The sequence below is a fragment of the Botrytis cinerea genome, chromosome 14 (genome assembly GCF_000143535.2).
Source record: "Botrytis cinerea B05.10 chromosome 14, complete sequence".
NCBI lineage: Eukaryota > Fungi > Ascomycota > Leotiomycetes > Helotiales > Sclerotiniaceae > Botrytis > Botrytis cinerea.
The window spans coordinates 1561152-1588336 of NC_037323.1; the positions used below are offsets into that span (position 1 = coordinate 1561152).

At 42.5% G+C, this 27185-nt stretch overlaps 8 protein-coding genes across 10 annotated transcripts; 4 read left to right on the forward strand and 4 right to left on the reverse strand.

Moving 5' to 3' along the window:
• Positions 1 to 202: 202 nt before the first annotated feature.
• On the reverse strand, positions 203 to 2376 carry BCIN_14g03970 (hypothetical protein). The gene is made up of 3 exons (XM_001550446.2): positions 1933 to 2376; positions 1219 to 1879; positions 203 to 1168 (listed from the first exon to the last, which is right to left on the reverse strand). The coding sequence occupies exons 1-3, from the start codon at positions 2060 to 2062 to the stop codon at positions 586 to 588; spliced, it is 1374 nt and encodes a 457-aa protein (XP_001550496.1). The 5' UTR covers positions 2063 to 2376; the 3' UTR covers positions 203 to 585.
• Positions 2377 to 6397: 4021 nt separating this feature from the next.
• Positions 6398 to 7811, reverse strand: BCIN_14g03980 (hypothetical protein). Of its 3 annotated transcripts, XM_024697213.1 has the most exons (5): positions 7652 to 7811; positions 7400 to 7504; positions 7290 to 7294; positions 7107 to 7186; positions 6398 to 7053 (listed from the first exon to the last, which is right to left on the reverse strand). In XM_024697213.1, exons 1-5 carry the CDS (start codon positions 7652 to 7654, stop codon positions 6710 to 6712), a joined length of 537 nt encoding a protein of 178 aa, XP_024553028.1. In that variant the 5' UTR covers positions 7655 to 7811; the 3' UTR covers positions 6398 to 6709. The 3 variants fall into 3 exon arrangements, with proteins under 3 accessions (XP_024553028.1, XP_024553029.1, XP_024553030.1); XM_024697214.1 differs by lacking the exon at positions 7290 to 7294; XM_024697215.1 differs by having other exon boundaries at positions 7107 to 7294.
• Positions 7812 to 8191: 380 nt separating this feature from the next.
• Positions 8192 to 9482, reverse strand: Bcgst15. Its single transcript, XM_001550451.2, has 2 exons — positions 9015 to 9482; positions 8192 to 8941 (listed from the first exon to the last, which is right to left on the reverse strand). Exons 1-2 carry the CDS (start codon positions 9066 to 9068, stop codon positions 8321 to 8323), a joined length of 675 nt encoding a protein of 224 aa, XP_001550501.1. The 5' UTR covers positions 9069 to 9482; the 3' UTR covers positions 8192 to 8320.
• Positions 9483 to 16447: 6965 nt separating this feature from the next.
• On the forward strand, positions 16448 to 17825 carry BCIN_14g04000 (hypothetical protein). The gene is made up of 3 exons (XM_024697216.1): positions 16448 to 17166; positions 17243 to 17405; positions 17472 to 17825. Exons 1-3 carry the CDS (start codon positions 16539 to 16541, stop codon positions 17638 to 17640), a joined length of 960 nt encoding a protein of 319 aa, XP_024553031.1. The 5' UTR covers positions 16448 to 16538; the 3' UTR covers positions 17641 to 17825.
• A 273-nt stretch (positions 17826 to 18098) lies between these two features.
• On the reverse strand, positions 18099 to 19593 carry BCIN_14g04010 (hypothetical protein). Its single transcript, XM_024697217.1, has 5 exons — positions 19392 to 19593; positions 19300 to 19322; positions 19123 to 19239; positions 18467 to 19032; positions 18099 to 18388 (listed from the first exon to the last, which is right to left on the reverse strand). The coding sequence occupies exons 1-5, from the start codon at positions 19512 to 19514 to the stop codon at positions 18183 to 18185; spliced, it is 1035 nt and encodes a 344-aa protein (XP_024553032.1). The 5' UTR covers positions 19515 to 19593; the 3' UTR covers positions 18099 to 18182.
• Positions 19594 to 20542: 949 nt separating this feature from the next.
• On the forward strand, positions 20543 to 22001 carry BCIN_14g04020 (hypothetical protein). The gene is made up of 2 exons (XM_024697218.1): positions 20543 to 20793; positions 20853 to 22001. Exons 1-2 carry the CDS (start codon positions 20658 to 20660, stop codon positions 21719 to 21721), a joined length of 1005 nt encoding a protein of 334 aa, XP_024553033.1. The 5' UTR covers positions 20543 to 20657; the 3' UTR covers positions 21722 to 22001.
• Positions 22002 to 23165: 1164 nt separating this feature from the next.
• On the forward strand, positions 23166 to 24019 carry BCIN_14g04030 (hypothetical protein). The gene is made up of 2 exons (XM_024697219.1): positions 23166 to 23535; positions 23623 to 24019. The coding sequence occupies exons 1-2, from the start codon at positions 23334 to 23336 to the stop codon at positions 23808 to 23810; spliced, it is 390 nt and encodes a 129-aa protein (XP_024553034.1). The 5' UTR covers positions 23166 to 23333; the 3' UTR covers positions 23811 to 24019.
• A 1748-nt stretch (positions 24020 to 25767) lies between these two features.
• Positions 25768 to 27089, forward strand: BCIN_14g04040 (hypothetical protein). Its single transcript, XM_001547809.2, has 3 exons — positions 25768 to 26063; positions 26126 to 26459; positions 26516 to 27089. Exons 1-3 carry the CDS (start codon positions 25861 to 25863, stop codon positions 27062 to 27064), a joined length of 1086 nt encoding a protein of 361 aa, XP_001547859.1. The 5' UTR covers positions 25768 to 25860; the 3' UTR covers positions 27065 to 27089.
• Positions 27090 to 27185: the final 96 nt, after the last annotated feature.

Below are 27185 nucleotides of genomic sequence, written 5' to 3' on the forward strand. Positions count from 1 at the left end.
ACACACATACACACACTCACTCATACACACTTATACATATACACATACATATACACATACACATACACATACACATACACACTCACACTCACACTTACACTCACACTTACACATATACACATTCACACTCACACACTTACACATATACACACTCACACTCACACACACTCACATATATATTATTTTGTGCTTGCTGCATTTTTAAATATCGAGTATATCATCAATAGAAGATATCATTTATGAATTAATTCAAACCCCAAAAAAGTAAATATAATTAACATACCATACCCACATACAGTATAAACCGACAGAAAAAATCACAAACACAATCCATCAACCCAAAAACAAAGAAAAAACAAAGGAAAGATAAAAAAGATTGTTTAGAATTTGATTTATATTCTGTTCTTATCCCATCCATCATGCAGAAGAATAAAGGTATCATACCACCACTATCCATATGTTATCTTCTCAATTTATCAACTTCTCTAAAAACCTAATGTCTGATACGAAACATACATCCAATCCATCTTCACCTCAATTTTATGCATCCATCCCAACCATTAAATTATACACGCCACCTTAAATCTACAAAAGTGCAGCACCAACAAATGTCAAACTAGCAATCAATCCACCAAGGATCATTGGGGTCTTATCCATTGGGCTCAATGAGTTACCGGCACTGGATTTGGAAGTACTAGTAGCACTGCTACTAGAACCAGTTGCAACAGCGGTAACTGATCCAGATCCAGCAGAAGCAGTTCCAGTAGAGGTTCCTCCAGCATTTTGGGATCCAGCACCAGTCAAACCAGCACCCTTACCAGCACCCTTTGACATGAGAGCAGCAGCACCAGATGGGATAGCTGGGAGAGCATCAGAGGTAACGTTCCAGGTAGATGATTGAGCTGGGCAGTCAGAAGCCTTGTTGGTAGAGCTGTATCCACCATCTCCAGTTGGGTTGGAGGTTCCAGCGAAAGCAGCCTTGAGAGCGGTGAAATCATCTTTGTCGGTGACAGAGTCGCCATCAATCTTTACGAGACCGTACTTGGATCCTTCCTCGGAGTATTCATAAACGAGACCACCAGAGTAGACGGCAGTCATATCAGTACCGTAGATAGACTTGACTTCTTCGAATTTACGGGTGTTGGTGTTGCAACCATACTCGGAAAGGCTACCACATGTTAGTTGGGAAATTTTGAAACAGGAAGAGTGAGTTCTTACAAGATAGGAAGACCATAATCAGTGAAGTTCTTAACCTTTTGATCCCATCCAGAAGTTGTGAATGAAGATGGATCACACCAAGAGTAATCGTTGAAGGCGAAGAAATCACTACGCTCATCATCGGTACCGCAGTTCATGTATTGAGCCATCTCCAATCTGTTGGAGTCAACATCGGCTGCAGAGTAACCGACTGGGATCGCACGGTATCCACGGCTTCCGATATATTGTCTCATATCACGGGTAACGGCCTTGACGTATGGAGCAGCACTGGTTGTGGTGTCATCGTTGATAACCTCATTTCCAGAGAAGAAGGCCAAGACGTTGGTGTAGTTGGCAAAGGCATCAATGGTAGCAAAGATGTTTTGAAGGTAAACCGAGTTGTAGGAAGGAGCTGGGGTAGCACGGTTCAGGGAGTACAATGGTGTGTTGACATCGAGCACCAAGTAAATTCCTGCATCTGCCAAAGCGGTCATACAGTCATCGTGGTTGGCAGTGTTGTCAACGGAGTAGACACGAACGGTGTTGATACCGAGCTCCTTGAACTTTGCAATATCACGGGTGCAAGTGCTCTTGTCGGCAATCGGATCGGTGATCTTGGAAGAACCTCCTGGTTGATAATCGACTCCACGGATGTAAAATCTGTTGTCACCAGCGAAGAAAGCTATGGCAGATTAGTCAATTATTCTCGACCCCGTCGGATCCAGGTGATCTTACCATTTCCCTTGGTTGTGATGGCCGTAAGAGATGAAGATGAAGCTCTGGGGGCCAGATTCTCAACTGGAGATGGAGCAGCCAGAGCAGAGCCAGCAGCGGCCAAAGTAGCGATTGTATGGAAAGTCTTCATTGTGAGCTGAAAGTGTTGGGAAAGATGCGAAAGAAGTTGACGGTCGAGAGAATCAATGGATCGAGGCAAAGGGAAAAATGGTTACAATTGTGAAAAGGGTTGGTGAATGCTCCGAAGTGAGTGAGAAGCAGTTCAAGAAGGATCCAATTAGAAGATTGTTAATAAAATGGCAACTACAACGAACGACCGTGCCAAAAAAGTAAATGGAAGAAGGTGTGAGAGGATTGAGAAGAAAGGTTTTGATGAATTAATGGAAGAAGAAAAAGGAACTGAGAGCGAGACAGAAGAGAGTTTTATTAAAAAGGGATGCGTCCAGAATATCTGGAAGAATTCACAGCACAGCCAAGATTAGCTAATTACCTGCACTTCTAGACTTACCAGTTGCACCAGAGGCCAATCCACGCAGCCTCTCTCCATGCCTTTCCCTAGTGGTGACGTGCGCTAAGCCCAATGGGGTATCGATCTCTCCCGCTCATAGTGATAATCAGGAGTTTAAGCTTGGCATTCAAGGTTTAGAGTTATTTAATGGGTCCGAACTTTATCAAGGACCAGGAGTATTTGCGGCCAATCACGACTCCGCTGTAACGTGATTGGACGTCTGGGTCGGGAAGGGCTCGTGTTGATGTTTATTTTGAGAGATGGATACGGCAGGGCGTATGGATGGTGTGGTGCAGAAATAAATGCAGTGAGGCATGGAAATAATACATGTGAGTACGAAGGAGTACGAAGGTGTACGAAGTGTGTCCGAAGTGAAGTATGCTAAAATGTCTCTCCTTCTCTCATCGTCTGACCAGTAATGTCATGGAAGAGCAGAGCACAGCCTCAATACTGCAATCCTCCATTGCATTGCTCTCAGTATATTCCTCTGACATCATCACGTGCACATCATCCTCGTCCTCACCCTCACCATCCTCGACTCACGATCATCGCCTTCATCAATCTAACTTCCACCTCCAATCATACGGCATCACATCATCATCAAACGACCTTGGGTTCATGGAACATCGTCACCAAACAATCACTCCCACCTCTCCCATCCCAACTAAAGATAAAACACCAGCTCCATTCTTTTGATCTCCACTCGCACCCACTCGCATCCACTCTCCATAATTCCCCAAGAAAACGAAGCAGAGCGCATCGTGTATCCAAGATCAAATCATCAATCATCAATCATCAATCATCAATCGTCAGTCTCCTGGGGGATCCACTCTGGCGTCGGCGTATCCACACCTGACTCAAATACTCAATTCTCAAACATTCCATCATCATCAAATCACAATCAGGATCATTCTCTCCATTCTCATCTCGCGGCAATCAAGATTCAAACCTCAAAATCAACCACAAGTCAATCAGCATCCAACTTTCGAATCCTACCTGACCTCCCTGACCTCCGCAGCCTCGTCCTACACATCACCAACTCCTCAAACAAACCACAATCAATTCCAATTTCCCATGATCTTTTGATTCACTCACAATCATGCTCAACAGCGTCTAACTCCTTCTTCTTACTACACTACATACTCATCCAACAACCCCTGCCCCTTCCTCCCCATCTCCCGAATCCCAAAACTTCCACAGAACGAATTGCCGATTCCTTACCACAAGGATAGACGTTCCATATTCACATTTGTCAACACATCCTTTCCATCCTTTGATCTGCAAAGGGGTTTTCATTTCTCCCTTCTCCCTTTTCTGATACGAGGTAACTGTTTTTAGGGGTCGTATTGATTACTGTATGATTTGATTTGATATGCCACAACAAAAAGGGATCAAGATCTTTTGATTCTAGAAGCTGATTTTTACACATCCTATATATATACCACCAACCCGTGCTACCTAACTAATATAAGACTCGAGGAAATTCGAAATCTCACACGAAAATAAGAATGAACGACATGTGATTTTAAATCAATTCTCACGAATGAAGATCATCAAACTGTCTGAACTGTGTCTTTTAGTCGCGTTTCATATTCTTTTTACATGACCTATTCGCTTTTATTATATACCTTTTTCTATCTTACCTTGTATTTAATTGATATTATCATTCTTTATTCATTGTAAGTAGCAAGAGCGAGCAATCAATCAATCACACTCCAAACTTCTAAACCTCTACAAACCTCCAACCCTTCCAACTCTACATCAATTTCAAAGGTCGAGAAGGAGAGGCATGTCTGTCTGTCTGTCTGTCTGTCTTCCTTCCTTCCCTTCTTCCTTCCTCCTTCCTTCCTACAGACCCAAAGACGCCTGTCTACCTACCTACCTACCTACCTACCTACCTACCTCAATTGACTCAAACAATCAATCAATCTACCCTACCCCAAGACCAAAACCCGCTCTTTTGTTCGTGTTTTGTTTACCTAGGTATCTGTTGCCAATTCCTGGGTATTACCTATCATTTACCTATTACCTAGACATTTAACAGTAACAGTAACAGTAATAGTAACAGTAACAACAATAGCTTGGATGTCCTTGGATGTCCTTGGCTTTCTTGGATAGATGAATAACAAGAGAATCGGAGTGGAAATTGGATTGAATTGGATTGGATTGGATTGGAATCGAAGTGAGATGAGATGAGATGAGATGAGATGAGATGAACTCCTTTCCTTTCCTTTCCTTTCTCTTCTCTTCCGCTACTCTTTACCTCCTCCTTCTCTTTACCTTCTCTTTGCATACCTACTCCTCAAAGAATATATAAAAATAAATAAATATATAAACAGACACGGAAATAAAAATAAATCATCATCATCGTCATCATCATCCTCATCATCATCATCATCATCATCATCCTCATCATCATCCTCATCATCATAATCATGAGAGAGAGAATAGAAAATAGATGAATTAACAAAATTTCTCGGGATTCTTGAATTTCTCAAAATCCTGAGATTTCTGAGGATTTTCCATACCGAGGCGCTTGGGAGTTGATGTGGGAGGTTTCTCTTGGGGGGTCTTGGGGGGTCTTGGGTTGGTGTATTGGTTTGGTGTGTATTAGGCGAGTGAGTGAATGTGAATGTGATTGTGAATGAGTGAATGAGTAAAATTAGATAGATAAATACTTTGAATAAGTTAGATAAGTTATTTGAATATTTATTAAAAATACTACCCCGCATGGTATGCCCCCCATTCGAATATCGTATATCTAGGTAGGTACAGAGAGAGGATTTGATTTGATTTGATTTGATAAACTATAATATAAGATGGAAGATTTCTCGATCTCTATTTATCTATCTGATCATTCTTTCTTTATTTTTATTTTTATTTTTTTGAAATATAAGTAAATATATAGATAAATCAAATCTCTTGTTAAAATCTTTTTTTTTCTTCTTCTTCTTCTTCTTCTTTTTTTGATATAGTAAAGTATAGTTAAGTATAGTTAGTTACTTGTTGTTTATATTTATAAAAATATATAGGTAGATAATATAAACAATCTTATAGAATCCAAGCAGGCGATTTCTTTCTTTCTTTCGTTCTATTTTTAGAAGAAGATTCGCGGTCTGGTTTGCGGTTTGCGATTTGTTGTTTGGTTGGTTGGCTGGTTGGTTGGTCGATTGATCCCCTGCTGGCTGGGTTTGGGTCTGGGTTCTGTATGAGTGATGTATGTACCTATGTATGTATGTACGATGTAATAAGTATGATGTTATGTATGTAAGTTACGATATGCGATAATACCTACCTACCATGCATGATAAGTATACCCGTACCACCCATACCATACCATACCATACCATACCATACCATGCCATATCGGGCGGGCGAAGAATTCACTATGATAATACAATAATGAAAAATACGAAGTCAGTACGTGATCGCTACTGAGGGGTAAAAAAAAATAAAAATAAAAAAATGAACGTGTATTGATTGATTGATTGGTTGATTGGTTCTCGATGTATAAATAGGTATGTAATTCAGTGTTGTGTTGTACAAGATTACGGATTGATGTATCAGACAGGTGGCTTGTCTTGAAGCTTTGTTTGTTTGTTTTTCTTTTCTTTTTGTTTTTGGGAGGGGTTGGTGGTTCTGGTTGGTGGTTTGCATTGGGAAATTGTGAGGGGGTGTTTCTGAGTGATGGTTTGGAGACTTTTGGGGGAGTATTTGTTTTTGTGGGATGGATGAATGGATGGATGGATGTACTAGGTAGGTATCGCTGTTGTGTTCATTTGTGAGAGGTACATACGTATATAGGGAGGTTGGGACTAGATGACATCATTTATTCTTCCCCGGGTTGAGGAGTGACGGTGGGAGATTTGGGTAAGGGAGGGAGGGGAACGGAGCGAGTGCTTGAATATCTTCCAAGGCAATGAGTGGCGGATTAGTTCTCCATTCATGCTAGATTCTTGATATAGCTTGAGTCGAGAATGATTCTTACAGCGGTATGGTATTATGTGCTCGAGATCTGGCCATCCTCGAATTTGGAATCGTTGCTTTTTCCTTTCTCGAAGATGATTTTCATCTATTCGTCATGCAGTTTTGTCTGTTGGTGAAAGTTGATATACAGCAAGCGCTCTATATTTCTCTCACCTATGTCTATATCCATATACAATATATTGCAACAGTGCAACACAATGCAACTTCTTTCGAAGGCTGCAAAGAAAACATAGACAAGCTCAACAGACTCCCCTCCCAAACCCTCTACTCATCTCAACTCAACTACCAATCACAACCCTCCGCCAAAACCCCCGCCAACTCCTCCAACCACTTCCGATCCACCTCATCAAACCCCTCCTTTACCCCACAATCCACATCAATAATCGCCTTCACCACCCCATCCACCACAATCGGTACTACAATCTCACTTTGACTAGCGGCATCACATGCAATATGACCCGGAAACTTTTCCACATCGGCAACGAGCTGCGTAGTCTGAGTCGAGGCGGCGGTACCACATACACCGCGGGAAAAGGCGATGGTTTGACAAGCAACTTTTCCTTGGAATGGGCCGAGGATTAGAGAGGGCTTGGAGGGGGTGGAGGTGGGGTCAAGGGTGTAGAATCCTGGAATGGGTAAGTTGACGAGTTTGGGAAGGGAAGAGAAGGAAGAGACGAACCAGCCCAGTTTACTTCTGAAGAGGGGGAGGGAAGAGATTTATATGCGTGCCATAGTAATGAGGCTGCGTTTGATAGATTGCTATTTCCATTGCCGTTTCGTTATTCAATATTCTTTACATATCATCTAACCAAATCACGTCATATCACTTGATATAACGACTCTAAAAAACTGGAATATTTACCACACCTATATCCCATTAGTAGCTACTCATACTCAATTGATTCACTCTTCTCAACATCGACAATCCCAATTCTTAACCAAAGAGAAAGAAGACGAAAAATGAATACATACCCAATTCCTCTGTCCATCAATTAATCCTCTCGCTTCGTCTAAAACCTGCGCATACGCTTCCGCTTTACTGATATCGGCTTTGAAAGTCGATGAGTCGGCGTGTACCTGTGGGTTTGGGAATGGAGTGTTAGTTTGTGCTTTGGTATTAGATGAGACGAGACGAGATGAGATGAGATAGAGTTCTGGATATGCTTTTCTCGTGTGTTTCACTGTGAAGTTGAGTTTTGGGTTTGGACTTGGGGGTGTCTATACCATTGTGAATCTTTCTCTCGGAGATACTTGCTCGGACGGCTCGGTTCGGGATCGGAGCGTTAGGAGACAAGAGATTGAGAATGGAATAGGCGGGATGCAGTGAAAAGCTTGGATAGTTAAGGTTGTGAACTCAAAATCGTGGGTGAGTGTGCGCTTCTTCTTATTTTGCATATGGGAGGGGGAGGATCAGAGATTGATGGGTGGTCTGTGCGTTTGGTGAGTGGATTTTCATTGCGTGAGGTCTCGTGATTTGGAGGTTTAGATTGTGAGGATTGAGGGTGGAAAATTAGAACATTTAAAATTTCGTTGTTAATTCTATTTTTTAGTATTTTGGATTGGTGCTCTAGTGGAAATGTAAGAAGATTTTTAGTTTATGTTTCTTACTTCCTTAGGTATATTCGAAATGTTTTTTTGATAGTGTTATTCGAGTTCGAAATAATGTTGAGTTTGAGAAAATCCATGTTGGGCGAGTTTGGTGTGCCGTCCGGCTGGAGTCCAACTGACCAAAGCTACTCTCTTACATACTAATAACTTATTCAGTGGGCAATCTTGTCATTTCATTAAATTGAATCTCAAGAAATGAGAGAAAAGTCATTCGATTCCTTCATTCTCTATCAAAATTTTAATGCATGCTTACTAACAATTTACATATTCATCTAATTATCCCAATTAGACATTCTCTCTGTCTCTTCTCTTCTCAACAAACTTCTGCTCTCCCCAGAAAGGGCTAAGATGCTGATGTTTGATAGTCCTCTCATACCATCTCACAACTTGGGGAAATCTTTCTCTCATCTCTACATCGATGATCTGATCAAACCCCCAATACAAAGAAGCAGCAACCGAAATATCCGCCAAGCTAATATCTTCCGTCCCAGAAACATACATGTGTTTACTCAACTGACCCTCCAAAACTCCCAAAAGAAGCACTAATCTTCCCATGGCTCCATCCTCTGCCCCTTTCTCAAAAGGCCCAAATCCAGATCTCCAGAATATCAGCGTGGTCATAGGATTAAAGATCTCATCATTAGCAAAAGATATCCATTGACGAATGGTCGCGCGTTCTTTGACATTTGATCCTAGTAGTTGGTTCGCAGCAGGGCCGCTTTCGGCGGCATATTGGGCAATAGCATCCGATTCGAAGAGATGGAAAGAGGAGGTAGCATCCTTAAATGCGGGGACACGACCAAGTGGGAAGTCGGAGAGAAATTCGGGAGTTCGGTTGGTTTGGAAGAAGACGAATTCGGGGAATAGATCAATGGTTTTGTGGTTGAAGGCTGCTGCGGCTTGGATCTGGAAGGTGGTGTGTTAGATCGAGGGTATGGTATGGGATATCTAGATTAGGAGTTCCTAGGTCTTAACTAACCTTCATTGTACGAGGGTTGTCGGGGTATGTGTACACAGTTCCGAGAGATGACATCTTGAATTAGAAGCAATGGGTGATAGAGCGGAAGAGATTTTAAGATCTTGTCGTCAATTCGTCGCGTGAATCTAAGTACTAAATGTCGTGTTTACCCCTTCAAGTGGGAAGTAAACTATTTATACCTTTCCCTCTTTTCTCTTTTCTCTTTTCTCCCCTCTCTCTTCATACTGATACAGTATTTGTAATTGAGTTTTTGATTGCTGTTGGTAACTAATCATCTTCTGCTAATCCTGGCCTCTCTATACTGTGAATCCCGTTGTATCTTTCTGAGGTTTGGATGCCCCAGTTAATAGGCGGTGTGCCAGGGGTTTCGCCGATACCAATAAGTTCAACTATCTGATAACAACTGCGAAGTAAAATTGTAGAGCCATACAATTTGGAAGAAAATTTAAACATATGTCAGTGACTTGCATGCTCCGCAGAAACCTCCGAGGCACCAATTCTTAGTACTCGGATTTAACCGCCCTCTGCGTAAGCGAAATAACAGGGGCCGGAACTGAGTATTTTCAACAAGCCTTTATAACACATTTATTATTTATAAATTCTATATTAAATGTAGACTTACATAAGACTTCGAATAAATAAGAGCTGAAGTTTCGTTTCATTATTTCAGATCTTATTAATTTCTTTAAAACTGATTTGATATCTCAAATTAATTCGTGAGATAGTAGTACTCAACTCGGGCCTCTTATTACGCTTACGTGGAGCCGCCTTCTAAAACGGCATCGCTAAACTAGTCGACTGCATGCGACTGACAATCCTATCACGCTAGTATTATGCAAATTTTTGAAATGCGAGATGAACGCTACAAGTTTACAAATCATCACATAGAATCTTTGTATTTAGAATTAAAAATCCGAAGAATACTTTCACTATTCTAAGAGAGAGAGAAAGAATACCCCATCATTTATTCTTGAGGATACCTTGGTTCGTTATCTTCTAGATCTATGTAGTATATATATAAATACCTGTTGGTATCACCATGGGGATGGTGAAGTCAATATAGTACTATGGTTCACACTGTTGTAATATTGCTTAGGGTTCTAAAAGCTAGGACTACGAAACGTATTGCTGTAGTGCCGAAAGGCGCTAGCGCAAGCGCTAGCACGGTCACATGATCCCTATCCCGACACTGGCAACTCTCTAAAGTCGCTGGTAACGTGTCCTTCTAGCTAATTCCTTAAATTCCTTTGTGTAACCACCTTCCTTCCTAGTCTTACACTCCCCCTGCCACGCCTTCTAGTCTCTGTCAACCCACTCTGTGACCTTGATCGTGATGGTGTTGTTGTCGACCAGGTCCTTGAGTGCTTGACACGGCTTTGACTTAGTCATCGCGTCTGCAGGGTTAGATTCTCCATCAATCCACTTGATCTCCACAATCTCTCGTTTCTCATATGCTTCTCGAATCGCCATAACGTCAATCATTAGTCTCTTTTCATTAGTGGTACCAAGCTTCGTGAGACAGTCATAGAGTGACTTAGAATCGATGCATATGACTAATGGTATCTTGCGTGCTGGGAAGATCTTGTCGACTGTGCCTTTGATTGCTGCACTGATATCAAATCCTAAGACCATTCCGTAGAGTTCTGAAGCCAATACGCTTCTGGTAACTCTCTTGCACTTGATTGATGACCAATGGATGATGTTAGCTTTGTCGTACTTGTCCATTAATACAATGATGTATCCTATCTGGGAGGACAGATCTTTGTTGTTAGCAAAAGAAGCATCAGTGAATGCAACCAGTTTGAGAGAATCCATATGGAGTGGTACGAATTGCAATCCTCTTTCTGAATTGTCGATCTGCCATTGAATGCGCTTATTAAGGGTGTTAGCATCCTCTTCCTTTGGGTTAACTGTTTGTGCAGCAAAGGAAAGATCGAAAGCTGCTTCTGGTTGACACATGGTTGCGACATATGCTCCACGGGCACGTTGTGCGACATACTGATCCTTTGCCGTTGCTGACTTTCTCAGTTTTCCACGGGTTCCATGCATATCAGAAGGTTCTGTTTTGACAAGTCGTAAGTTCTCGCATTGCTTCTGTTGATTAAGGTAGATTGATCCATTCTCGTGCTGAGTGATTAGACCTCCGTTGAACTTGAGTGGTGTACTTGATGTCAGTGTTTCACGTTCTTTTGCCATAAACTTCGCATTCTTAAGCTCAGTTTGCTCGCGATCTGCGAACTCCTTATTGGCAACAATGAGAGTATCGTCCGTTTGGAGTCCTACAATGCCAAATGCTGTATCGTCCTTGGTTGTGTGCAAAAGGCATGGGTCATATGTCGATTGTACCATTTTGAGAGCGTCAGTATGGTGCTTGTGGTAGGTGCTGAACCAATGATTGCCCGCTTCCGGGACGCCATATAATGGTCGTACAACTTGCAGGATAAAGCCCTCAGGGACGTCCATCTCTGCTGGTGGTCGTGCATAAAATTTTCGAACTAAATTAGATGCCGATTGTGTATATGCTTGGGTGATGTCGCGAATGCTCATGGTTACCTCGTTCTTGGGTAGCATTGCCATCACGGATAGCATGATACGTTGGCTAACGCGTTGTATGGTAGGTGATTGCGTCAAAACAGCGCTCTTCCCTTGATCCTTCCATGCTTGTATGACTAGTCGAGACTTTGGGAATGCCTTGTCGGTTCCTTCATTCTTAATCTCATCAACGAATCGTGAGTTGAATATTCTTGTGTTCTCGGGTACGTCCACGAGTTTGACGAGTCGAAATACGCCGTTCTCCATTAGTCCATTGACCTCCTTTCGTCTTGATTCAACGAAAATTGTAGATGTTGGGGGTACGGCAGATGCTGCATAGCATTCAGTGTATTCGATGTCATCAATTTCATCTTCGTCCGGAAGGTAGAGTGCTAAACTCGGTGGTGTTTCGTGTTCTTCGCTCTCACTAGAGAAGAATGTTTGTGCATTCGCATGGGCTCGTAGTAATCGTATTGGTGGAATTCTGACCTGTAAAAGACTGCGACCCTGTGGGCCATTAGTTTCATTTGAAGGGGGTTCTTCAGTGCTAGGAGGAGGCTGCATAACTTCGCGAACTTCTTGCGAAGTTACATCATCAGGGTTTTCTTGTAAAATAGTCCCTCCATCCTCTTGTTGCACAGGTTCGATATGTTCAGGTTCTCCCTGGGGTCGATCCTGCTCTTCTTCGACATGAGGCTTAACCTGAGTGGTACGAAACTCTGTTGGTCCACTTGACAGCTTCACAGTACATATCTGATCCCTAATGCCTAGTAAATGGTGTGGTCCCGTCCAACCCTTATGTTCTCTCCATACCCAGACCTTCGAGTTGATAGGTAGGTCGTACAGAGCCATTGTGGATGGTCCATTGCGTTGGCTTAGAGCATCTGAAACTTGTCGTGTAGCCCGTAGTTTATTGATCTCGTTCATCGCCTTTCTGATCGCAGATTGTCGTTGCAGAACTGTAGGTGCTGGTGGGTCAAGATCGGCCATTCGAGGATATGCTCCAAAAACTAGGAGTGTTGGAACCAATCCATCTGGTCCTGCAGTGTCGTTTACTGCCTTCACAGCCATTTGTAGCATCATCTCCTTCGTTGTTGAACTCTCCAGCTCGCTAGCGATGATGGCGTACGCGCGCTTGATGACTGCATGGTATCGTTCGACTGCACCGATTGACCAATGGGCTTCGATTGGGACACTTTTTGTCTTCGTCGACATGGTCGCCGCATACTGGATAAACTCCTTGCTGACGAAATTCTTTCCAGCATCATGTATAATGTAATCCGGTGGACCGGTGTAGGTGTCCATCCAGCACTTCCTAAGTGTATCAAATGTGTGCTTCGCACTGATGTTCGTTAACCACTGTGCTGCTTGAAATCGTGTACCTTCGTCGATAACGTGTAGAATCGGACTAGTGTCGATGTACATCACATCCACTATGATGGAATGGTTGAAATCGACATCATCCTTTAGACTGAACTTGAATCGACCGGGTGATTTACCGTGTTTCTGGCAGTATTGGCAGAACTTGGTAAGTTTGTCGATCTCTTGTTGCGAGACATCGCTATGGCCGGCTCGTTGCAGCACTCGTAAGAGTCTGTGGGCTGATGGATGACCAAAGCGACGGTGCAGACGACGTAATTCTATATCAGTAAGATAGCACTCATTATCATCAATGGTTTGTTGCACGAATTGTTGCACATTTATGCGCCACAGAAGCACTGCATGCTTGTTTCGGCGAACGCATGGGAAGCTCCTCCCTGTCTTGTTCACCACTACTGCATCGATGATATTGTTGTAGTATATGCCGAGTTTGTCCATATCTTTGAGTGATAATAAGAATGGTGTCTCCGCATTCATTACATGGAATTCGACAGTTCCCGGTGGTAAATCGAGATGGAATGAGCCTATTGATTCAGCTCTGCCGATTCCGAACACCACATTGGCGACTCCCGCTCTGCTTTCGTCCAGTGATACATTTTCAACGGTCGTCTTATATGCCATGTATTGCTCATAGCCAACCGTAGACCATTCTGCAGCGGCTGTGTCGACAATGATGCCTTGGAATTCCCTTGCGTCGTACCTGCTGATGTAGGTCGTTCTCTCTTTACGAACTCGACGTGTCAAAGCATGCTCAAAGATCTTGTTGTTTAGGTTCATCATAGTCTCTCTGCCATTTATAGGTCCAGTATGGGTGATGAAACTTGAGTGTGGTTCTTGTGCAGGTGATTCTTGTAGTTCGAATTGCGCAAAGTAGGCTGCTACTTCGCTGTCGGTATCCGGATCGGTGTCTTCGTCGTCGTCTTGGTTAGGTCCTTCGTATTCGACAAGGAATTGCTCAAAGCTCTTGTCAAAGTTGTTTCTATCCTTGAACTGCTCCTTGTACTTGCTTCTTGATTCGTCGCGCTCCTCCTTGCTGTGCCGAGTCGACCAACAGTCCTCCTTTCTGCAGACGAAACACTTCTTCTTCGTTCGTGGTTTGAATGGGCGACGATCGTTGTGCCCGAAACCTCTCTGATTGTATCCGCCTCGACCGCGTTGATATTTACGATCGGTGTAGAATGTCGTAGTTTCGTTTGCATGAGATTGCTCCCATGTCATTATAGCTGATCGTAGCTCTTCAAGAAGACTTGGTATATTTTTCGCAGGGCGAAAGCAAGCAATGGAACATGCTGATACTGGTGCACACGCGTTGACGATCTTCTGGTGCAATAACTCATCAGTTCTCATCGTCGGGCTGAGTCCCTTGTGCAGATGACGAAGCTTCATCACCATCGACTGTAGACAGTGACTCATCGACTTGCCAGCATTATCTGGTTCTGCCATAACGCTCTTGAGTGTAATGCCCTCCCATCGCCGCATAAGATTGCGTTTGTGCTCTGGGCCTTCGAATGTAGTCTCCATCATTCGGCAGATCTCTTCTATCGTATCAGGTATATTACCTAAATTCGTATGGTAGAAGTCGAGTGCGACTTCGACGAGCATCGTAGGGAATGCTTTCGGCAGTAGGTATTCAGGCAAGTCGATTCGTTGGCAGTTATTGATGAATATCGAGTACTTGTGAGTGAAATTGTCGTCCTGCCCACTGTACTTGTCGGCTTTCTCGTAAAGCTTCGCGAGATTTCCCAATAATTGTCCAACGTTGATGACTCTTTGTGGCATTCTGGGTAAATCGTTCTGAATGCCGTCACTATATTCGGGGTTATTTCCGTCGTATCCTCCTCCGTTCCCTCCGCCACCGTTACCTCTGCCGCCATCACTGGAACCGCCATTGCTGCCGCTCGGTTCTCCGCCCGGATGTCCGCTTCGATGCATACGCTGATGCATATACTGCTGATTCGGGTCATGTTGATCATGGTGCTGTTCCCATTGTTGAGGTGACTGTTGTGATGGTTGATTATTGTGGTAAAAAGGTGATGCTCCCGAGGGTTGTTCAAGGTTGATTCGGGGTGGTCCTGGTGGTGGGCCGGTGAATCCTTGAAATGTCGGAAGTGGTGGTGGTTTCCTAGGACTGTAGTATTCACGTGCAATTGATCCGCTTCCTGGTGCAAAGCTTGGGAGTTGGGGGGGTGTCTTTGGTTGTGGAGGTGTCTTTGGCTGTGGTTCTATCGATACCTTGTGTTCAATATCAACACCTTTACCTTTATCAGCTCTTTCCAATCGCTGTGATATGGAAGGTAATTGTGGTAGAACGTATGTATTGAACCCTGAAGGACCGGCGTGCAGGTCCTTCACTCGAGACATCTCGGGGTCTCCGAGTGGTGCACGTAGTTTTTCAATCACGATTCTCTGTTGTATGCTTCTCGATCGAAACACAAATTCCTTTTCGGAAATCGCTTCAATAATCTCCTTGGGTGTCCACGCTCTATAAGGTGATCGATGTGTATCAACCAAAGCTTCATATACTGGTCGGGTTGTACATTCTTCTGGTTTATCAACGTACACTCCGCACGAGCGTAATTCGTGCCTGAGCTTATACAGGATGCGCATGCTAACTTGTGAAAAGTGCGCTGGTGTAAATCCATCGAATGCAAGATTGTAGTCCGCCCACATCTCTTGATCGTAGTATTTCTGACGTTGGTATTCATAAGCCTTGTATTTGACAAAATCTCTGATCTCTTTCGCATTTGCACTTTGTATGTCAATGGGGTGGTCTGTCCATCTCCGTGACAACTCCTCATATTCTTCAGTTGCAATGACTGATGCCATTTTCGATCCAGCACTTGAAGCAGGATTTTCAGGGACATATCTTTCCGTCTGGGGGGATTCTGGGAAAACTCCTGCCATTTTGTGGATAGCAGGCGGGTGATGATGAGGTAGGTCGATGGTATGAGTGTAGTTGGGATACAACTTCGCGAAAAGTTTGCGAAGTTATATTGTGTATGATGTTGCTGAGCTCGAGCTGGTGCTACTGGTTTCTACTTCTTCAATACACGTTGCAAAGAAGAGTCGAATGTAGACTAAAGTTAGTGTGAGAGTCGTCGCCACGTTGCCGACTTCTCTCGATGGTGCAGGTATCAAACCACGTTGGATTAATACTTGCGTAAGAACTGCCGCCACGTTGCCGTCGGTTCTTATTCACACAAGGGCAGGTATCAAACCACGATGGATTGATACAAGAGCTTGTGTCTCTTCAAAGAAATACCAACCTTAGTCACAAACACACGTTGCGCTTGAAATTAAGGTGCCAGGCTCCTGATCTGTGATATCACTGATCAGTGTTGGTATCACCATGGGGATGGTGAAGTCAATATAGTACTATGGTTCACACTGTTGTAATATTGCTTAGGGTTCTAAAAGCTAGGACTACGAAACGTATTGCTGTAGTGCCGAAAGGCGCTAGCGCAAGCGCTAGCACGGTCACATGATCCCTATCCCGACAATACCTATAGGCACCGTCTAATGCCACTCTTAATATTTATACTCAACTTTACAAATCATTGCCCAATATCTTGATACCAAAGCTTCAAATTCTCTACATCTCGAGCACTCAAAATGTCCTCTTCTGAAGCAAAAACTATAGGCATTGCCGGCATAAGCGGCAAGTTCGCTCAATGCATCATCAAATCCCTCCTCCTCAATCCATCAGTCCAAATCAAAGGTTACTGTCGCAGCATATCCAAACTTCCAACAATATTGACTACACACCCTCGAATCAAGATTTCAACAGGATCCTACGACGACAAAGCCTCAATCCAAAACTTCGTTTCCAATACCTCCATCGTCATCTGTTGTTATTTTGCCTCTACAGAAGTAATGACCAACGGACAAAAATACCTCATCGACGCCTGCGAAACAGCCAAGGTACCCCGCTACATAGCTGGAGATTTCTCCGTTGACCACACGCTCATTCCATCTTCACGCATTCAGCTCTTCCCAAAACCAACTATGAAAATTATCGAATATCTTTCTACCAAGAAAACGGTCAAGGGAGTGCATATTCTCAACGGCGCGTTAATGGAAACTTTCTGGGCAGAATTCTTCCAGCTATATGATTCCTCTTCTCGAACTCTCTCGTACTGGGGAACTGGTGATGAAAAATGGGAGTTTACTACGTACCAAACTGCAGCGGATTATACGGCCGCAGTTGCATTGGATGAAAATGCTGTGGGGATTTTCAGATGTATGTTCTTCGCTGTTCACTTCCACTTTCAATTTTGTTTTCCTTTGAGCAAACGAACTGACAAGAGAAATAATAGTCCTAGAGGATCGAAAATCTCCTCGCGAACTTCAATCCACCTTTCAAACCGTTTACTCCACTCAAATTCATCTCAAGTGTCATGGATCTCTACATGATCTCGAACAAAAGCTTCAAGAAGCCGTAAATACACATGGTGAAGATACATCTCAATGGGGCGCACTGTAAGAAATCCCATATTATAATCTTAATTTCCACGTATGATCTTTAAAAACTGACCAAAGTAACAGAGGCTTTGCATTCTGGTGCACAAACGGAAAAGCGTATTTGGGGGAAGATAGCAGGAACCTTGATAATTCCAAGTATCCTCAAGTGAAAAATGTTACCATGGAGCAGTTTTTGAAACGCCATATTTTGCAGGAGCTTCCGCTTGCGGATCAAAGTTTGGGGTTTGAGTAGATTTTGTTGGGAGAAGTGGCTTAATGTTTTATTCTTGGGGGATTTGGATAAGGATGAATAGTTAGGTAGCTTCGTCAAGGTAGCTTTGAACATCCTTTTTTTCCAAGCAAAGTGGGAGTGAAAATTTGAAGAGCTCAGCTGTATGGTTAATATTGAAGTAAATTTGCCATTCTACGTTGTGCGTAAGGTTACCAGGTCCAATAATTATCGGAGTGGAGATGAAGAAACGAAGTTGTTAAGACTACTTTTTTACTTGCAATGCTTCAATATAGTGAAGTGGAGAAGTGAATGTAGGGAATACGGCCCTTTGAACACTTTTATGTGACTCTTCATTGTTGATTAACTTGACAGTTTTGACTTTTGATGTCGTAAACGGGAATTTACAGCTCCATCCCTCAAGTCAGTGAACTTAAGTTCCCCTACTATTAGCAACAACCATTTCCTAAAACCAATAACGGTATTATGCGTTTCTGAAAATTGCTTCTATGTTGGGTCTTCTAAAGGTAAAAGTTGAAAGATATAGACTCAGTAGAGAACTAGATTTACAAAGTAATAACCACTTTTTTTGCCGAAACCCCCTTCCTTTGGATGTTCAAGGCTTTTTGAAGGTCCTCCAATCCATGACCTACAACATACGGCTCAGGTTTTGCTTGCAACTTTCCATTCGCCAAACCTTCTGGCACAAACTTCTTCCAAACAGCTTCTCCAACATATTGGTTTGGTTCCTGAATAATCGTGAAAGCGGTGACTACATGACAGGATATCAAAAAGTTAGCCGATAAAATGCTACTCAGAAAGAAAGAAAAAAAAAGGTGCCAGCACGTACCATACTTAGGCGAGAATTTTTCCGTAGGCTTGTCAAACGGAAGCACACTCGCAACCTTGGGAAATACATTCAAACTCTGCAGAATCTTGTGCACGGTTTCGAAACTCTTTATCTCGGAAATAGCATCGAATACTCCGGCGATTTGGCTACCACGAAGTGCGTTTACTACTTCTTCTACTACGGTAGGAGATTTATAATCAACCACGACTTGTGCGCCAAGTGATTCAACAAATTCTTTATTTTGGGAGGAGGCAGTGGTGATGACTTTCAGTCCTGAAGCGACGGCAAGTTGAATAGCTGTGGCTCCGACGGAAGATGCTCCTCCCCAGATTAGGATTGTGTTTTTGTTGTCGGTTTCAGTTTTGTTGGTGGCGGAAGGGAGGGGAAGATTTAGAGTATCTTTTTGATAGAGGCCTGCTGATGCCGTAGAAATAGCCAATGGAAGAACCGCTCCTTGTGCGAAAGAGACAGAGTCCGGGAGTGCTGAAGTGAGCTTTTCCGTGACGAGAGTGTAGTTTTGGAAGGCGGAGTTAGAGGGATCGCGAGTCATAAGGGCGTGGCAATGCCTGTGTGTGCTTTGTTAGATCTCATGATAGGTTGTGCGCCGAATTGGGCTGAGATATGTTATTTGAGAGCTTCTGGAGCGGTTTACATACGCAATGACCCGTTGGCCTTTCTGAAAACCTACAACACCTTCACCGACAGCTTCAACCGTACCGGCAACATCTTCCCCTAGGATGAAAGGATACGTATTAAGATAACGACCGTGATCCCTAAATTTTATTAGAACTCTTCCTATTTCACAAGTCGAACACTTGTCACAATGAGCTTACTGTATCTTCCAATCTACAGGGTTCTGCTCATTAAATGGCCATTAGCGATGCAATCTATATATTTACACCAAAAGAAGGCTGTGATAACATACGATAGCTAAAGCCGAATTCTTGATCACCAACTCTCCTGGGCCAGGACGAGGCATAGGGGCATCGTCAATAACCAGTGGGTTTGCGCCATAGGACTTAATCCATGCTGCTTTGTTTTGTGCCATTTTTTAGCAGAAGAAGTCAAATGAAGATGTTTTTGAAGCGTTGAATCTTCTTGATAATGCGATGAAGTCCTACGTATACAAAGACAAAAAGGAAGAAGTCGAACGACAACCTTTCTTATTAATATCATGTAAATCCATCTCTTCTGCACTACTTTTACTTTAATGATCTCATTGTTTGATTACTAAAAATTGACACTTTGACTAGTCTTTCGAATTTTTATAGTGTATTGAGTGTCATTTACTCCAAAGTACCACATGAAATGCTTCATAAGTACGTAACTAAAATCGTTGTATGGTGCTTCGTCATCGGAATATCGCAAGAGAGCTATGTCGCGGAGTTAAATATTACCTCCTAGTTAAAATAGGACGCGAGGTCGAGCTGTCAGTCAGTTGCATTAGCTTCAACTTTGTTGATGCGACTCCACATTTCTGCTTAATATTCTCACGATGAAACTATGAAGATTATATAAATTGCAATTGATCATTTCAAACAAATAGCGTCACTTTTGGGGAATATCTCCTCGAGTACTGACTCGTGATTTCTTCTTCTGAGATATTTTTTTTAGATTTCGTTTAATAGAGTAATTGAGAGATTCCTATTAGCGATCATAGGAAATCAACCTCAACTTAAACATGCTATACCCAGATCGTTTATCAGTGTAAGAACGAAACCAAACGTCCTTTGCATGTCCCGATAAGCCGTAACAAGTAATTTTTATACATTATTCAGATAACACAAGCAACTGTTCTATTCTGGACGCTCGAGAAAATAGTATGTGGGGTGAGATCCACAGACCCAAAGCTAATTAGGCTTTGAGCGAATCATGAGCGTTGGGCACTTCCCATGATTTCGATCTCTGTGATTTTTCAGTGGTTATGGGCCGTGCCTTCAGACTCTCCTTTCACTGCTATTTATAATGCTTCGTACCTCAGTAGTCAGTACTAACCTAATCCAACGTTCCAAGCAAACTCAAAGGTGGTCAAGCTAGCGTGCCAGTCAGTGACTTGCAGAATATTTAATAAACTTCGAAGCCCTGCACATCTACACTCCATTCATATTATCCACAGAACCCTGGATTTGGACTGCAATCTGATAGAATTGAAGAAGCCAGCCAACTACATATGATACGTACGACTTAAAATATGGAGCAAAATCTCATTCCTTTGCAGCTTATGCCACATCAGGATGGTATTTTATCTTTGGATGAGGATTGGGCGGGTGTCACTGACAAAGGCCGAAGGAAAAAGATGCAAGATCGATTGAATCAGAGAATCACGAGTGAGATTCCTCCACTTTCTGGCCGTTACTTGTAGGCTAATGTGGGCGGAAACTTATAGGAAAGCGGAAACTTCTGAATTCTAAAATACAGAAAGAGCGGCAGTCACAACTCCATAATGGAATTCCCGATCTGAGTTCTACTCCGCTCCTACCGCAATCTGACTTCTCGTGTGGTAGTCATCAAGCCTCCGAATTATACAGAGCTACTGCACAACGAATATACCCACAGCAAATTCTATCAAATATAAATTCATCAAATATTGAAGATATCGACTCAATACAAGCATGTCGACCCGACTCCCCGGAAACACAATCCTTCCTCTTACATTTCTCCATCCGCGCCTACCAGAATTACCTCCATCCATCCCCGTCATCGGATAACGCAATGGCATTGATCCAATTTAATACCACGAGAGCTTTCGTAGCCAACGCTCAAACTCTCGGTCTAACAACTTCCTCCATGGCCCGAACAGCATGCTCTCGATTCTTTGTGAATCCAACAGCAGGGCACACATCTTTCACTCTTGATCTAACCTCCTTGCCCGTATCTCTTCATCCGACACCTCTTCAGCGTGAGATCCCTCATCATCCATGGATAGATCTCTTACCCATTCCTCAACTACGCGATAACTTACTGCGGAGGAATAATCAATTTGATGAAGTAGAGCTATGTCAAGAGATGAGAGGGGTCAAGAGTGCGAAGTTGGGGAGAAAGAATGGAATAATCGTTTGGCGAGATCCATGGGATGAGAGCGGTTGGGAGCTTACTGAAACTTTTGCCAGAAAATGGGCGTGGGTTGTCAGAGGCTGTGAGGGATTATTTAGGTCGACTGATTATTGGAGGAGCCTGAGGGAGGAAAGACCACTCTTTTTGATGACCGGGAATATGAGGGAAGAGTATTGTGGGTTAGCCGAAGAAGTCTTTTGATCCGTGTGGGAGATGCTGATCTCACTGCAGGAGGGGTTCTTTTCGGGATGAGTGTCTTGAGATGGTATAGCGTGATTTTAAGTGATCGTGTTTGAAGACCTTGCTACATATTCTTACCAACTACCGTCAGCGATAAATCTATCTGTGAACATGCTTGATCTTTTCATTCTGTTTCATAAGGCTCCGCCTGATACTGCAGCGCTAGATAATGTGGTATACTCCTTGAGGTATTCAGAGTATTCACTAATACATTCATTTATTATTAATAAATATTCTTCTACTTATTTTATATACGCGTGAGTACGTACTAGTTATATCAATTCTTTATAACTAGTATGAACTATAGCTTACTTTCATTTCAGATGTCAATGTCGGGCTCCTAATAATAAGTTTAATACCCCGCTTTCGAACCAACCCTCTTTTGAATCACATAAAACCTAGCTCCACTTTATGTAACACCTTTGAGGTTTATTATTTCTAGTAACTTCATAATCATCTACTTATTAATCAATATCAAACTTTAACATATTATCAAATAAAGCTATAATGACACTTTTTATTAAACATGATATTGCTATAGTACTTTTCGTCGTTGTACAAGGCGTGCCTATATATCAGGCGGCTTACTCAGAATATAGTTTTCCTATTACATATGATCTTATGTCAGCCATATCTGCAGAGCTCTTTCGACTCTTACAGTTTTCCAGTTACAAGTAATATTACGCCAGCCACATCTGCAGAGCTCTTTCGATTCTTACAGTTTTCCCGTTACAAATAATATTATGCCAGCCACATCTGCAGAGCTGTTTCGACTTTTACAGTCTTGCTGTTACAAATGATACTGTGCCAAGTGGAATGGATAAGACACGTCTTATCCGGGTAAGTAAGGCCATTCTAAGTGAGGATGTAGAGGTTCTTATTCCTGACAAAGCATAAGCTATGAATTGCAATAGCACACATGCCTCGCATCTTCAGGTATCAGCAGCTATTTAGAAGTCATCGCTGGTATAGATTCATCTTATCAATATGAAACATAGAACCGTATTGATGGTGGTATAAAATCTCATCTAATGTAACTTAACTAGAAGTTAATTATCCTATGATATGGATTAAAAAAATTATTTTCCTGTTTAACCTTATCTTATATACTAAAAGTAATCATTTACTACTAATGGCGCCTCACATCTATCTATTGTATAGTGACACCTAACTTGCCACCAGAGGGCTTAGTAGCTGCATATTTGATTGACTTCATATAAACATGAAAAACTTAATTAGTTAAGTCATTGGAATAGTATACGACGCGTTCTATATACGCCCCACTATAGTAATACATAAGGCTTCAATATCAGCCACCATAATACTAACTTAAACTACTCCAATCACTGGATCAGTCAGCTACAGAGTTGAAAAAGAGCCAGACTTACAGTCGTGATCAGAATATGATTTTCAGTCAAACCGAAACCGCCAAGTCAAAGATCTCAAAAGTATATAAGATCCTCAAACCACCTTTCAGTGTGTTGATTCTTCCCACTATCACAAGTCTTCCAATCTTCTTTAGACAACCAAATCAAGTTCAAAAGCATTATATCCTTGATTATTACTTGCCAACATGCATTTCCAAGCTTCCAAACTCTTCCTCTTCGCCTCGGTCTTAGCTCCGAGTCTTCTCGCTTCGCCAATATCTTTTTTGGTAGAAGGCAACTCTACCATCACAAGCTTCACTCAATTCGTTACATTGGCTGAAGTTTCTAAGGAACGATACTGTCATGTAAATCTGCATTATTGTGGTTGGAATCTGATCAACAATTACAGCAAGTTGATTCATATTTTGTCTTCATTTGCCCAGAAGTACATCAATTGTAACTTTTCAGCGTCGACTAACTTTTTTTCCTACATAGACGAAGATTACCATACCCGCATCTCCAATAGACTCTGCAAAGTGATTGGGGACTGCAATTTTTGGAGTGGGAATGTCTGGAACTCTTTGTGGAATTGTGGGAATGATTTGGAGTTTCTTGGGATTTGCGGAGGAGAGAACAGCTGCCGGGATGGGGGATCTGGGCGTCATGATTATTGCAAGGCTTAAATGGGAAGGAGTGTATCGGTTCTCATGTGAATATAGGTGGATGACTTTATATCAGAGGCCTTTGTAGTTACACTTAAGCGAAAGCGAAGGCTAGCTCTTTGAATAGCCCTTATGTAAGGCCTGTTCGATTCATACTTAGCCGACTCTTTAGACTGAATAAAACCTGACACTTAGAACCTAATCATAGGTTCTACGACATCTGTACTCCACTTAAACCAATGGTTCTTATTATGTAGAGTTGTCGATTTCTTAGAATCTCTAAATAGAATTAAACATAATAAGCATAGAAAATTATATCAAATTAAGAGAGTGATCTTATATGTATACTTTAATCTAATAAGTTCGACGAAAAACTTACAATTATTTACTATTACGCGGTTTGTAATAAACTCGAACTCTTCTTTAATTATTATATAAGGTATATAATTTGCTCCTCTAGTTTCAGCTCTAAATTGTCTGAAATATTCTCTATTGATTTCTTCTCAATCTTCTTCTCTAATTCTTTAATTGAACATTTACATGGCGAGAGAGTCGGTTAATAACTCGAATTAGATTCTCTCGTTTTATAAATTAGGGGTAAATACCAATATATAGTATGTCATGCGCGCCACAAGGAATAGTATGAAAATAGTCTTAAGACCAGTAATTAGATACAAGGACTATACTAAGAAAGAAAGGTCTTCCTATGTGATCAAGACATGTAGGCGGTAGATCACGTGACTATACATATGCCATTCACTCGACAACGGGCTAGACATGACAATGCTTGGAACAAATGCGCGGCGTACTATTTTCCCGCGACTTGTGAAAGATACAAACAGAAGAAAATCATGATGACGTCCGAGTGCCACGCAAATCTATGAGATCAGAAATGACGGTCGTCATACTAGCAGATAGTATTTTGAATCACTTCTGTATGAACTAGTTCATACAGAAGTGATTCGAGGGATTTGCAGTTCTCGAGAAACTTGGGGACAGATGAGACGTTCCCTGGCTTTAGTCATGCTGCTAATAGTCACCTAGCTTCTAGGACCTTAGAGTAGCACGTGACTCTCAAGTGTATATAGCACGGAGCTCTTATAGTTCCCCTCCTTTCTTTAGTTTTAAATTCTAAGGTAAAATTGAATCCTTTTATAATAGTCCTTCACACATTTCAATTCAATTTACAACCTTAAAGAAATTAACAAAACAATCGAAAAAGTGATAATTAGATTAAAGCGATTGAGAGCTAGCAAATGCTGCAACTAGTTTTAGCTTAAGCCCTATAATAAGGGTAGAATTGATTGATTGAATTAAAAGGATCAATCGAAGCGCGTTTGAAGCTTTATTGGAGATCATATTTTCTCATTCGAGTACGAGCCCGAGTCCGAGTACGTGTCCTATGTTTATTCAGAATTTGAAACCATTCTTATCTTCCTACATTTCCATTGGCTAAGATCCATAAAGTCATTCCAGAGACTTTTTCGTCGTCTGATATAATCTCTACGCGTGATTTTAGTCTTAGAACCAGGGACGAGCTTATTAAATCTTTCTCGAAAGGCAGAGTAAGTAGATGGGCCGGCCCTCGGGAGTTCATCTGTTCGAGAAAAGTGTAAGAGGTAATCAACCACGTCTTGAGATTGCTAGAATGGAAACAAAGTTTTTTCGTATTCGGGCTATGGCTTGTTCAAACCCATTATCAGTATACAGGGTAGCGGCATGGATATATAGCTTGATAATAGGGCAGCCGTTCTCCGAGAGGGGCTGCCCAGTCTATATTTATAGATGTCTGGAGGTTTAAACAGACACTCATCTAGAGTGTCTTGCAGGTCGACAATGCAGCTGCAGGACAGTACTTGCACACGCGGATTGTTCGGTTTCTATGTTCGGTGTGGGAGCAGTGGTCCTTCATAGCAGGCGAGTTACTCATTAACGAAATGATCATGAGATAGCAGTATATAATCAGCATCTTCCCTGTGATTCACAAGGCACCTTTACATCGAAAACTCTTCATATACCGCCTAGATTATCTCACAAATATTATCCCACAATATTCCCACCAAACTTTGCGATGCACTTCCTTGAAAGGTTTTGGATGCTAGGAGCAAGTCTTTCAGCATGCTGCTCCGCTGCTCATGTTACCCAAGACCGACTTATCTCTCTCAGCAACGAAGAGTACGACGGTACCACCAAGGTCGAATTCGTCACGAAAGCCCTCGGGCAGGCCGATTTCTTCAAGCTTGATCCAGCTCCGAATGCTACCACATTTGACTCGTATGTTAAGTCAACAAGTCACACCGATACAACTGTCTGTACGTTTAGCTAAAAGCTTGCAGGTGGTACTTTGACGCTATGAATCCCTTGACGAATGAAACTATCATTTTCAACTTCGAGGTGCAGTTTCCGACTGATAGTGCCAACGTATCACAGTCTCTCTATCGAGTCACGCTGTACGGATCGTTTGCCAATGGTACAGCCTACAGCTATGAAGTCGAGGCTGAAAATGTCAACATAACGGAAAACGACGAAAACGGTACCAGAGTGGCCTACTTTGGCCGTAACGACTTCTCTTGGTCAGGTACGAGCCTCTTGAAACCGAGACCGGTCTACACGGTGACTGTTAATTCGACTGAGGTTGGGATCTCAGGAACTCTGATTTTGCAGGGAAGTGTAAGCGTTTCTCATCCTTATTATGGCAATATCGATAAGTTAATATCAGTGCACAGCTTGCCGCGCCTCATTACTCCTGCGGCATCGATGCAGCAGGCGTTGAGCAGCAAACCGTCCCAGGGGTTGGATGGGCCAATGCGATACCCGACGCTAACGCCACTGTTTCTATCCACATTCACGACACGGCCATATCTTTTGAAGGATATGGCTATCATGACAAAACCTGGGTTGATCGTCCTTTTGAGACATCGGTGCAGGCCGCATTTTGGGGTCACGCTCGCGTAGGGCCCTACGCCGTTGTATGGTGGCACTCGCGCACGCAAGATGGCCTGGACATTAGTTCTGAATACCTCGCCCGGTGGGCAGATGGACAAATACTCGCCTCTCGCTGTGTTCAAAACAGGGAGAATAACACATTAGGCTGGGGAAAGGGTCAGATATGGCCGCTCGTCCCTGGTACTCCAGCACCTGCAGGTATGATCATACGATGGGATCTGGGAGATGAAGGTGTTTTTGCTATGAACTTGACCAGTAAGTTGAGTACCCCACTTTCGGACCACCCCTCTTTTGGACCACCTAAAAATATATATATATATGAATTTTAAACTTCAATAACTCAACCACTATTCAACTTCAATACAATCCCCTGTAGTGTCAGTTTCATAAATACTATCAGAGTCTTTTATCTCAATTTCCCGATCACCAGCTTCAATTTGAGCTTGATAT